The 14,175-nt window shown below is 38.6% G+C and overlaps 1 protein-coding gene across 1 annotated transcript in view; it reads right to left on the bottom strand.

The window, feature by feature from the left end:
- LOC117409846 (alpha-1-syntrophin-like) overlaps nt 1-3,077 on the bottom strand; it is a 36,519-nt gene extending 33,442 nt beyond the window's left edge. Inside the window, exon 1 of the mRNA XM_034016204.3 lies at nt 2,673-3,077. Coding sequence (XP_033872095.1) covers nt 2,673-2,964 — 292 coding nt within the window. The 5' untranslated portion in view covers nt 2,965-3,077. The remainder of the gene's footprint in view (nt 1-2,672) is intronic.
- Nucleotides 3,078-14,175: the final 11,098 nt, after the last annotated feature.

Here is a 14,175-nt window from a genome sequence, read left to right as displayed (position 1 = left end):
CCAGCTTGGGACACTGACCTTTATTGCATGAGATTTGTGAAGAAAGATTTTTTTTAATGCTAAATAAGAAGAAAAAGAAAAATGAAGAACAAACTCCTACACTGTCCTTTGATTCAGACTTTGTCATGTGTTCAGTGCCAGATTGAGATACTTTATTGGGGAGGCAAACAGATCATCTGAGAGTACTGAATAAGCCAACAGTGTAATCCCATTAGAAGACTCTGCAGTGATTACACAGGCACTTCACTGATCACAGCCACAAGCTGTAGAGCTGCTTGTACCATGAACTGGTCTATTCTAACTTGTGAACATTTTCAAGTAACAACATCAGTTAGAAAAATGTAATTACCAGCAATTACAGAATAATATGAAAGTACTGTTAGTTCTGTTTTATTGCTTTGTTCATGAAACTTTTACAACTTTAAGAAAAATGAAGATCATAGAAAACTGGGAACGAAATGAATCAAACTTTTAGTGAAACCACTCCAGCTTTGAACAGACGCAACTCAGTTCCAGCTGTGTATTGCAGAGCCTGTGCAAACGTAGCCAGCTTTGTGATTTCTACTGGCTTACGTCAATGCTAGCCGTACCTCTGCTGGAATCAAGTCTTGTTCAAATATGTTAACATCCTGGCCCATCAGCATTCACAACTGAATACCTAGATTCACACTGATGCTAAAATCACAGTCCAGTTCTGAAAGAGTTTATATTGGCCTCATTCACATCATCTTCCCAACACCATGAGCCTGAGAGTTTTTATAGTCCTTCAAGACTCCAACGGCTTTTATGTTTAATTTTAAACAGACCAATGTTGGCGACTCTTTGAAATAGCTCCCGGTTTGGATACTTTGAGGATGTGCTGTTCAGTTGTGCATTGCTACCCAGAGGCATGCACCACCCACTGCAGACATCTTCCAGATGCCCTGTGGATGTGGAGAATATAGATGTAAGGTGGGCTGAAAGAATCCCCTGCCCACTGAATCAGCAAGAACCATAGGAAGCATTTCTCTGAACTCGTACTCTCCACCTCATCTCAAACATTTTACTGGACATGTATGTGAAATGTTTAAGGTCAGATGTTTATGGTCAGATGGAAAGCTTCAATCTGTGGTTAAAAGAGTTCATGTATAACAGTGGAAAATCAGATCTGTATGATGGTTTGTACACCCTCTAATCATGTTCATTGAAGATGGCAAATGTTTCCACTTGAAGTCTTATGGAATCAAAGAAAACCTAAGGGGATTTTGAAGGAATCAACATATAGAAAAGGCAATCTTATATGACCTTTTAGGACAGTCGTTTTGTTCTGTTGGTTATTCTATAGGTCATCCATTAGGGCAGTGCTACAGCACCAAATATTTTTTTAAAAATTGTACTCTATTATTATTATTATTATTATTATTATTATTATTTATATCTCCCTTTTTATGGCATATATTTTATTTGTAGGGGAGACCCCCCCTAATAAATAATATGATATCTTGTAACAATTGTAAGTCGCCCTGGATAAGGGCATCTGCTAAGAAATAAATAATAATAATAATAATAATAATAATAATAATAATAATAATAATAATAATAATAATAATAATAATAATAAATTATTGTTAACTGGTCTTTGTACAATCCATCAATGAATCAATAGATCTATGACTATGTTCTATGACTTGGATGTCAGTGAGCCTAGTGTGAAAAGGACTGAAGCAGCTGCTATGAGCCCCTCACCCCTCACAACGCTAAGTTTAAATGCGAAGACTGTATGACTAATGTGTGTGTGTGTGTGTGTGTGTGTGTGTGTGTGTGTGTGTGTGTGTGTGTGTGTGTGTGTGTTCTTTTTTCACATCTAAATGTTTAGATTAGATGCTTAATTGTGTTTGCATTTCACGGTGAAATACAGCTTGGTTAGCACTTTACATGCCGTTGTTATTAATTGGGGTCAAAAGGTCTCAGCTAGTACTAGCCGTACATTTTCCACCCCCGTGTGAAGTGGGGTCGGGCACGATTTTGAGAACTTTCACTGGCGACAACCGACAGAAGATGTTTTCCAGATTGAAAGTCTGGGTCATCTACTCTCAATCTAAAGACTGCCAATTTACTGACAACAAAACTTAAACAAGAATAAAAGAAAAATAACTACATCTAACATTCTGCAAAACACGGCGGTACCACCAAGCGAGTTAAATGCGTTTTAAAGGTTTCTAGTGCGGTGGACTTTTTCTGTCCTCTCAATTTTCAGCAGTAGACAGAGATCAGTCGCCAGAAGCAATCGATACATTTCAGCTGGTGATTTAAAATTGTCCATGGGGCACAGACTTTAAGTTTAACATACACAACACATGTATTCGCTGACAGGTATTGTGGTACATATCACTGGTCTTCAGTTAGTGTTTTTCTTGCCTTCGTGTAAAGTTAACTTTAGAGAGGTTATTATTTTTGGCATGGTATTTTCATACCGAGCGCTGCAGCTGTCAACCCGTGTCATAATGCATTTGCCCACTTTCCTAAACGTTTAAACATGTTTTCGCCTTTAGAAAAAAATTTTTTTTTAAAAAAGTTACAAAAACGTACCGTTAATAAGCTTATTCATTACAATAGTCCGTTAAAAGTTGTTTTTTTCTTCTTCTTCGTAGTTGAATACAAAAAGTGCGTTTGCAAAGTTTTTCCACCCATACCTTTAATGCTGATTCCCAGTCCTCCAACATCTTGCTTGGTGATTCGTACGGTGCGCTTGATGTTGGTAATTGATTCGGGGACTGGAGAGCTCGAACTTGGGTTATTGGGCTCTCCATTCACCTTCCCACCGAGGCTAGGACTGGGGCTGTGGTTCACCGGCTCCACCGCGCCGTCCCCGGGACTCACAGTCAGGGTCTCCTCGGTGAGACAGGCAAGCACCTTGATCCAGCGATCAACGGAGGTTCGGAGCTCCAACAGTCCTGTCTTCTGCGCTTTCATCCCGGCAGCCATGTTCAACACATTCCAGGAATAACTGCACTCTCTCGGCTGGCACAAGTGCTGTACGGAGATGGGGGTGGGGGGCTGACATGCCCAGAGTGAGACATGGACCCTCCTCCCTCCCTCCCTCTCTGGCTGTGGGGGGGGCTGGTGATCATCCTTCCTCAGAAATGAGTTTTAATAAAGCTGTTGTTAACTCCTTTCTTTGACCTTAATCAGAAACCACCATAAGGCTAACTTGAAAGGTGACATTTATTTTAAAAACTTTATAATTGTTACGCAGTGCCGTTGGGAACTGAGAATATTGGGCGTTCACGCTTTTGAACACATGTGGGTAAGTTTATGTAGTGTGTGTGTAATGTGTGTTGTATGTAGCCTATGGATCTCCATCCTGGTGTCTCAAGGTTTCAGTGACCAAATAATGGAATTGTGCGATTATTTTTAATTCCATTATTTGGAATTCCCCAGTACAGTACTTAGAACACAATAAACGAATACACGGTACAATGTTACAACAACAAACAAAAAAAAGGTCTAGCTTCAGTTGGACAAACTTTGTAGTGAAGGGGATAGCGGGTGTGTAACATAATCATTCTCGTTAAGTTGTAATTTAAAAGGGGCAATTAGATGACAGGAGTTAGCTTTAATGAACAGAGTACAGGCTGATTGGGGTCAGCCCTGTTAAGGAGTTTGACCTCCAGACCCCTTGATCTTTAAGCATCGCATGGGCTGCTACAGAGCACTGTAACCTGGGTGTAGTGTGTCGGAGTGCATGGATTTAGACAGGAAGGCTGTGTAAGGAACAGCAGATTCCTGAGAAGTAAAGGAAGACTTCCCTCCTAGGAAAGATTCTGTGGTGCAGCAGGTGAAATAGCAGGCTGTGGCTGGACCATATATAGAATCCCAGGACCCCTGAGTATCCCTTTCTCCTGTCTCTCTATAGGACCTGCCTTACAGCAAGTGGCAAAGGGGAAGTGTTTCTTTGTAAAAGGACACACCAGTATAACAAAGCCTTGACCTGCTGTTGTAAAAGCACTGCAAACATGTAATAATGCATAATAGAGAAGTATGGTGATAACTCACGGTAAAAACTATGGTTACCATGGAAAAGCATGGTAAACTACAAAATGACTGTGCAAATTTATCATCATGATTAAACTTGTATAAGGCTGGTGCCTTCAAACTATTGGTTGTTATATAAACTATTAGTTATAGGTATACAAATAATATAGATTAATACATTTAAAATCTGTATGTTAGAAAACCTTTTCTAGTTGTGGGATTTGGCAGCCGACTAATACTAATAGCATTTCAAATCTCTACCACCATCTGCTGGCCAGTTTATTACATCACCTTTATACTCCTCAGCCAAATGGATAATACTTAACAGGTAACGGGAAGTCGACCTATCGTATTGATACAGGTGTAGTGTATATATAATATAACACTATAATTTCCAATAGTATATTGCAGCACATAGTATATTATAGGAAACCAGCGTTTTTGGATGGCACTATAGTATTTTTATAATATGTGAACTAAACCTTAAAATACATTTTCTGCGTCTAATTAGCCTCATTATGCCTTTCCCAGCCCTTGCTGTTTTGTTCAGCTTTTATTTCTAATTAACTTTGAAACATCTATGAAGCTACACCACTGACATTGTCTTGCACGTTTCCCCACAGGCATTATAGTCCCTGCAATGAACTATGTGCTTAGCTCAATGATAAAAGGGCAGTGAAAATCGTATAAAACCTAATAGGAGGGAAGTACATTTTTGTGCCTTTACTTTTTGCTAGTGTTTTTGACAGTGGTGTATCCTTATACAACACCTGTGAACGAATCTAGCAACAGTATTGTCTAATGGATGGCATTCTTAAGGCCTGCTGTCAAGTATTGTTTAAAATGTGGACAGATTTACCAGCAATCATTTTTTAATACCAAATACAATTTAGCCCTTAATGGAAACCCTTACTGTTTTTTTGTATAGTTTAACAATCGGACCACTAACAGGCCTGGTTAAGTGGCAGGTTTTAAATAAATAAACACAGCAGGTTGCCGTTGTGATCAGTGTAATATCATTTCTACAGAGCCTTTGGTCTTTGACGTGTTGCTATTTATTTTTAAATCAGAAGGGGGCGCTGTTGCACTGCTTTTTAAGAATTTTGTAGACATTAAGAAATAGCCATACGCACGGATATATTACAGCAAAAGGTATTTTTAGGGTTTCTATGTATTATTAAATCACTAGAGTGTCAACATACAGAAAACCAATATGTGTTTTTGCGGTTCTGGGTTCATTTTTTTTGTATGTTTGTGGTGAAGAAAGCAGATTGCACTGCATGTATATGTTGGTATATTTTATTTGAATTATGTCACGACTCACACTAACACAAAAAGAGAGCTCTACTTTCTGAATATCTCTTCAGTGGGATACCTTTATTAGATTTGCATCATTTTCGTGTTTCTAAATTAGAACTGAACAAATGATGTATCCAAGCTGTACCTGTAATGTCTGCACAGATTTGGGGTTTTAAGTATATCCACTAGATGGCAGCATATGCACAAGATGTATTGATGTGATTGACCTCCAGGTTGACAGGTGTCAGGTAACTCATTTTCCTAAAATGCTAATCACCGTTTTTGATTAATATGTAAATGCACAGTATGCCAATTATTATTTTACAATATTAGTACTGAGATTTGCCTCACAGCTCTGCCGCCCTGCCCTTGAGATCACCAAATTAGTTTAATATTAACCCTTTCTTTACTGCACACGATAAGGCTTTTCCTCCTGTTTATTGACATAAGCAAAATGTGCAATATATTACCACAAAGGAATCATCAATGTATCATCCTGTTTTCTATTGTCCCGTTTACAACTCAAAAGAAAAGCGGGGCTCGTACTAAACCACCATCTAGGTAATCATGAAAAGAAACCAGCAAACAAACCATGCCAAATTAGACTGTGCCCTGCTGTAGGAATCAATATTAACATCTTTCATTACTTTCTTTTCAATGCATTCCTCAGACTGAGTATAAAAAGCAGGCTTTTCAATCTGGAAGTGAATGCGTTATAGCTGTAATCAGACAGGTGGCTCTCAGGTTAGTATTGAAAGGATTGGTATCTTCTGCTCAAAGCATGTGATTGCACCATCCTTGCCAGGACCTTTATAAGTGTAGTGTAGTAAAAAAATAAATAAATACAAATTGCACAGTATACAAGCAAGATAAATCGTAGGTAAGTATAGTAAAGCATGGTAAAAAAAAAAAAGCATGGTTGCTGATGACAGTACAATAAATGCAAACTGCAAGCATTAGAAAGCATAGCAAACAAAGTTAATGTTGACTTAATCTTATCCCGGGCTAATTAGTACATTTTTGTAATCAATATTTAAAATTGCAAACATTATGTTTTCCCTAAAAAGCAAGTCCTGGGTTACTGTGGTGCACAACTCATATTTGGCCTCCCGTGTGCTGTGTTATTTCAGCTGCAGGCATGCAAGCTGCCACCCTCTTTAGGTCCTCTAGCCACTAGACCTCTGCAAACTAAACAGGACTGGTCCTGCTCAATGTCAGCTGTAAACATCTCTGCAGATCAGGAATGCAAAACTAAAATGTAACCAAATACAGAAGATAATATTGCGTGAGCAGGAAACAAGATGCATGTAGCAAACTGGAATTAAAAGCAATAGGATGAAGGAGTTCAGTCAACTGGAGAACGGAAACGCCACAACACAAAAAGCATTATCTGAAAAAGTGGTTCCATACTTTCCATCACTATGCATTACAAGAGAAATGCAATGTTTCAAATCAAAATGGTCTGCCTACTTTAATGACGATGCCAAGATGAAGATTACAGTGTATATATATATATATATATATATATATATATATATATATATATATATATATATATATATATATCTGTAAGTAATTGTACACATACACACTATTCAATTCAAAGCATTGGGCGCAGGTCTACCGAGCTTTTGCACCACCAAAATATTACACAAAAAAATAAAAATAACTGTTAATACAAAAGTGGGGCACAATACTCCTAACCAGTGACAGGGCATCCCTAAACCTTGTTTCCAGTATTTAACAATGATCTATTCTGAAGCGCAGTTTGTTATAAAAAAAAATAATAATAATTGGGAAAAAAGGCAAAATGCTTAGTAAATGTGGCACTTAGAGCCCCATCCTTGTCCAATTCATAACAGCTGCACCTAAAGAACTACAAATGTATTCCATCTGGTCCTAACATAATACTTAAAGAGGCTGTACGAATTAATAAAAAAAAAAGGGATTTTGATTGCTTCCCTTACAAGATGCGTCCAGATCGGGGCCATTCCCCCAAGACAGGGGACAGTTGGGAAGGTCTGGTGATTAATTTCAAACTCCCTCAGAGCTCTCCTCCAAGCCATATGGGCTGTGTGTCTGAGAGTCCCCCTCCACTGCAGCTTCCTGCTTGGGCTCAGCCTGGCTTAGACCAGGCAACATGTGGCAGCGTTGTGACTGTTAGCCATCCCCACCTGTTTCCCGGTCAGATGGAAAGTGGTACCCCCCTCTGCATCTCGCTCTCCAGGGCCAGGGGGAGACTTGAGCCAGGGCTGCTCCCAGCTATGACCCTGCCATGCGTCCAATAACCCCCCACCTCCTAGCCAGCTGCTCCTAGGGCACCTCTGCTTGTTGGGATGAATGGAGGGGGAGGTTGCATGATCAAACAGGCCAGTCAACCCATCTGGTCAGTTATTATTCCCCTGTCTGTCTGGGTCTCCCCTTGCCCCGGTGTAGTAATGACATTAACCTTTGGAGAGAGCTCCTCAGCTGTCATCAGGGGCTCCCGAGACTTAACAAGACGTCTGTCGCGTTGGAACCCTGTCTGTTGCAAAATAGTTTTTGAAAGAATATTGTTTTCATTTTAAGGGTTGCCCTTTGTTGCATTGTGTTCAGCACACTTCAATTAGGTGGTCCAGATGGTGTATTATTTTGTAGTTTTAAAAGTGCTTACCTTTTAATCGTTTGTTCAGCATATTTAAGTGCATTTTTTCAAAATGTATATCTTCCTTTGTGGAAAACGAAACATGATCTTGATAGTTTAGTCTTACAAATGATCTGCAATTCCATGACTCAGCAGCAAAGTACCATGTAAAAGACCCTATTAGTTTAATAAAGTTTCTGGATTTATAGGTCTTGGAGATTAAACTAAATGCCTGAAAAAGTGGTTCCATCTCCCTGCAGTAATTATGGGCTTCCAGTTACAACTGATCTAATTCCAATGGACAGGGAAGCCTACAATTATTGAAGACAGAGGCTACAGCCGTTCCACTTCAGCTGGTTTATGTCAACATGGAATTTGCTTACTTACAGAACCGTGGGGAAACCAGAACCAATGTATTACCCTGAATAAACTACAGGATGTTTGTGTTTAGTCTGGAGACAAATGTTTTAGTGTGTCTCTGTTTCAGGTGTGGCAGACAAATCGCAGATCTGAACCCTGTTCATCTGAATTGACCTATAATCTGAACCACTCAAATGCATGCTGATAGAAGCTGTAGAAACTTTTATCTCATAAATCTATGAAAAGTATGTACAGCATTTACAGCTGTCTCTGTGTCTTTCCTGAAATATAGGTATCAAAATCATAAAGCAAAGACTAGACAAGACATTTTTAGTAGTACACATTGCGATCAGTACTCCGAAAGAATCATTAATCTTAACAGGGTCCAGTCCCAAATGGTTTGGTTTAATGACAGTCTACTGTACAGAAAAAGACAAATTGCTTGTCTACCAGGAGTTTCTTTAGTTTCAGTACTCAGTACTCTGTTCTTTGCATTGCCATGGATTTTGATACTTTCCTATTCACATAAAAAATTTTAAAAAATCGAATTATAAAAGCCTGATTGAATTGCTCATTAAAAAACACCTGGAGTCCTTTACCTTTTTCAATTAAAGCTTTAACAACATGTCAGTGATGACTGGCTAGTTTGTCAAAAAATAAAAGTGCTATTATAATGTGTGCATGTCAGGGTATTGTTAGAGGAAATCATTGAACTGTGACATTTTTGTGTCCGGGACAAATTGCGGCAACAATAAATTCCACAATCAGCATGATGTTGTCTTTAGCTCATCATGATGGGCATTCCAGAGAGGTTTACTGAAAACACAGCTCAGGACACAACCACTTCATTAACACATATTTTAAGTGTAACTGTAAAACAGTTCAATTAATTATTTACTTTCCTTGATTAGTACAGTATCAACCTCTTGATGTGATCAAGTGAAAACCCTGCATAACCAGCTAAGACCAGTTTAAACCAGTACCATATGTATATTTTTAGTAGAATTGAATACAAAGTCTTAAGCAGCTCCAAATTCTCTTTCGTAAGCAGTTTATTCAGGTATCACTATATATGAGACCAACGTTGTTGTTTTTTTTTTTTTGTGGTTTGGTAACTTTATTGGTTTTAAACGCTTTGAGAATAAAGCTCTAAATGTCTTTAAATGCCACTTTTGTGTCTATCATATATATATTATTAATAATAACTTTTTAAAAGTGCATTGAGTGTAGTCCTTTTTTTTAACTAACTAAATTCTCTTTTTACTGCACACCTATATAACTGTTTATAAATGCATATTCACTGACCACTGACAAAGACACATACACACTTTTGCCCTGGGTGACTGCTGGACCACAGGGGGAAAAAAAGGAAATCCATTTTGCACCCGTTCCACCTCTTGTAATGAACAGGGATGCAGAGCTGGGTTAATGACAGCTTCTGAGGCTCAGAATGAGTGATGATCAGAGCTCAGGCCACAGAGCCTGCCATGCAGGGCTGTGTTGACTAGTCAGTGATAGGTTTACTCCGTCATGCCCGGTAGGTAATAGGCCCTGTTAGTGGGTGTTAATTTGTTATTGTAACTCAACAGCTGTGCATTGAGCTTGGGAGAGCAGGTGGCAGCCTGGCAGGGGAGATAGGAAGGGTGTGGGTGTGTGTGTGTGTGTGAGTGTGTGTTTTTGGGTGATGAGGGTTACTCAGAGGATCCACATATCCGGTTCACAAAGGACAACATGTGAGGGGCTGGACCCAATCCAACATCGTCATTCTTATTCAATGGATCATTGTATTTAGGAATGCAGTCACTGGTGGGAATCAGAGGTAACAGAAAAGCATTCCTGTCTGAACTTTTAAAGCAGTTGCTTGTACAAAAAAAGCTCACATGGAAAGCGAATGTAGGTTGCTGACATATATTATATAAAATGTATGGCACATATTTTGCCTGAAATAAGACTCAGATGACATATGAAAGGGTGATTTTACTTTATGAGACATATACTACAAGATATGCGTATCACAAACCTCCAGCATCAGATAATCCAGACACATTTTACAGATGATAAATTAGGAGTAATATTAATTGGAGAGTTATGATTATAAATCATATAGAAAAAGGCAAAGTGAGATATTGGGGCTTAATTCCATGGTGCTGTAATGATAACCCTTATAAAAGATTCCCCTTGGAAGGCACAAACTTCAATCATTTAACTTAATTTCACCTGTTTCAGATTTTTTTTATTTCCATGTTACATATCCGTTGTAATATGATATTGAACGCAGATGAACTGGCTTCTTTTTTAAGGGGAAATCCAGGCCATTGTCCATAATGATGGCCAGAATTAACAATCTCCAGTATTCAATGCTGTCACATGTGTTTTTATATTATATGAAATCTGTGTCAGTCATCTTTTATTTAACATCATGTAATCAAAGTAACTACAAAATTATATCTCAAAAGTCTACCGGAAGCCATAATAGTAGTACAGCATTTCGTGTTTCAAAATGTCACATTTTTCAATTTTTGTCAGTTTTTCGTTATGTATATGGAGAACTACAAAGCGGTATGTAATTCAATATGTTAACGTAACATTATTCAGCGGGTTTCATTCGCCTGAAACAAAATGTGTTAATTTTATAAGGTGATGCAAAACGTTTGGCCATAGCCCAAAATTAATTAAATATAAATTAAAATGAATGACTAGCTTTGTTTGTTAAACATCAATACCTTGTATTATACATTTATGACATCCCTTCTCTTTCAAAACCAAACAAACAACAGAGGTGGTATACGGCGTGCTCAGTCCCTGGCCATTGAATTATAAAGTGAGTGCCCTGGAGCAGGCCGGCCGTCTGTCAGATGTTAGTTTAGTCTAAATGATGTCTGCATCACACAGCACCTGCCAAGCAGACTGTTTGCATGTCTCGTTAATTTGTCTGTACAAGTGCAGGTGATAGGTCTGTTGTTTAGAACACATGGGAGGCTGGTTATAATCAGCAAACATGTATTTCATTACTGCATTTCATCCTGCTGTCCAATTAGATAAGAAGCCCCATCTCTAAAGTGTGTGCTTGACACATCATTAACCTGCATTGTTCAGAGTCAACCCCTTACCCCCCCCCCCCCCCCGTTATCGGCACAATGTTGTTTCAATAACACAAATCAATTGAAGGCAGTCATCTGTATGAATTTGAAGGGCTTGTCATAGGTAAGCATTGTCTGATCATTGTTCTGTGCCTAGGGGTGTAGTTTCCATTGAAAGACGATAGGGTTCACTTGTTTCAGTGTCTTTTTGTATCTTTTTTGTGTGACACAGGGAACAATTAGTCTCATTACCGCATGTCTGCTATCTATTCGAGGGAACCATCATGCATGCCCAGCCCCCCCCACAAGCCCCCAACCCCGTAGCTAAAAATACTTGACAGTGGTCTATTTAAAACTACTGCAACTAATTCAAAACTCACTTGGTGAGGCCTTGAGACCTTGTGATATTGCATTGCTATTGTTATGGAAATAAGAAAGCCAGTAAAAATAAAGAATTGGTGTGTTTGAAAGGTGCACTGTAGTGCAAGGTATTCACTGAACAGGATGTTAAAGGAGACGAAAAAAGGAAAACATCCTATAGAATTATATCCTTTAAGGAACAAACAGTATAATATCAAATATTATAAAGCACAGTAAATGCAGGTCATGCTTTTCAGTCTGATATTTGTCTTGTGGGCTGCAGCGTGCATGTTTTTGGGGAGTGACTGTGTGCACTCACCCCTTCAATCAAATATCATAACTAAGATGAGATTATCTATTATTTATTATAATTGCGCTTATTATTTAGCACCGGGAAGGAAGAACTATAGGGTTGTTTTTTTTTTTTGTCGTGTGCATTTCAGGATGTCTAAAGAAACTGGCAGCATTGTGCTTGCAGTGGGATTTGGTCTTGTAAGGCAACCTTGTTATTTTCAGGGTGTGGGTCAGTTATCCAGAAAATCAGTTAAGCAGGCCGATTAGACCCCCATTAGTCTCTATACCTGACATTATACTGCATTGTTATTATTAACATTGCTGCTGTTGGTTTTGTTATTATTGAAGATATTGTACTTGGAGGGTTGTTTAGAAATGACCACAAGGTGTGTAAAAATGACAGTTTCAGCACCCAGGGAGGGAGACAGCACCCAGGGAGGGAGACAGCACCCAGGGAGGGAGATAGCATCCAGGGAGGGAGACAGCACCCAAGGAAGGGAGGGAGACGGCATCCAGGGAGGGAGACAGCATCCAGGGAGGGAGACAGCACCCAGGGAGGTAGACAGCACCCAGGGAGGGAGACAGCATCCAGGGAGGGAGACAGCACCCAGGGAGGGAGACAGCATCCAGGGAAGTGAGGCAGACAACACCCAGGGAGGGAGACAGCATCCAGGGAGGGAGACATCATCCAGGGAGGGAGACAGCACCCAGGGAGGGAGACAGCATCCAGGGAAAGCGGTCACCTGATTCAGCCATTTTGGAAGTGGTATACATTTTATAAAATGATTGCGATTAGGCATCAGCTTTAACGTAAGTTGGTTTGAAGTCTAATTAATTACAGCCAGCAATACAAAAACTATTTTAACATTCCATTTAAAAGAAACGCTTGCAAACCTTCAGTACTGAAAGTTTCCTAAAACTGACTCTAAATCGGAACAGCACTGTAAATACCAACCCCATCTGATGTGTTGTATTGTATTAAATGTAATTTTGCTCCATGGCACATTCTTATACAACTGTTTTGATCATTTTGTCATCATCTAAATGACACGCTGGTACGTGTATTATGGCATAAGGAGTACTATCATTTATTTAATAATGTGTTTTTATATGATTGCCACACAGCAATTATGTCCTTAACAAAAGAATACTTTGCTTTCTGGCTTGTCCTCAAAACTGTTTTGCATATTTGAAAAATTAAGGATTTGCTTTACATGCTATAATAACACAGCATATGCCAGTCCAGATCATTATTCACTATGGAAATGAGGGAGAAATTGCAAATGTGCTCCTTTGTGCAGCGATACTAAATGAAGCTGCTGCTCAGTCCTGGTGTATTCCGTATGGAATCAAGTCACATGTGCTTCATAGTATTTGATACAGTGTTACAAATAGAATATCATATCGAGGCTGTAAAGTGTAAGCTGATATCAACCCCCAAAATAAAATGCTATCTTCATTTTTATAGTATATAAATAAATAAGAATAATTAAACAGTATGTGACATAATTTTCTATCTGATATAATCCATTGATACAAACTATGAAACAATATCAATTACACTGCAGCTTTTTAAAACCTCTAGAGCTAGTTCAATTGTACAATACCCTGGATGTTTACTATGTACTGTACATAGCCTTGGAGATAGCTGGCCATATCCCTGCTATCTACAGAGACACAAGAGAATAAATTGGATTTTTTTTTTTTTTTTTGACCAGTGAAGCAAAACAAAAATGTAAACTTTACATTGTGGGTGTTAACGTTTTAAATACTGTTAACAATTTGTGTTTTTTGTATACTGATAGCATTTTCTTTTAAAATACTTATAAAACTGGATGTTTTCTACCTTTAAAAAATGTTCATTAGGTTAATAGTAAAAACACACCCTATTGTTGCATATGTATTAAAAGCCTTGTTGGCATATATAAATAATTCTTATACATTGTTCATGTTTGAAATGGGCCACTTTCACACGAGCTGATATGAAGCACAATGTATAACAAATATTGTTGCTTGTGTATTGGGTCATCCTCAGAGCATACAGAAAATGCAAATACTACTATATTAATTCGGTATGGATTTAAGGACATCAACACAGATGCATAAAACAAGCCAGCTGTTAATCTAGACGCCTGCATGTTTTAT

Source organism: Acipenser ruthenus, chromosome 18 (assembly GCF_902713425.1).
Source record: "Acipenser ruthenus chromosome 18, fAciRut3.2 maternal haplotype, whole genome shotgun sequence".
NCBI classification, from domain to species: domain Eukaryota; kingdom Metazoa; phylum Chordata; class Actinopteri; order Acipenseriformes; family Acipenseridae; genus Acipenser; species Acipenser ruthenus.
Note: the sequence above shows the minus strand (reverse complement) of the source record. Positions and strands in the feature narration are given on the sequence as shown.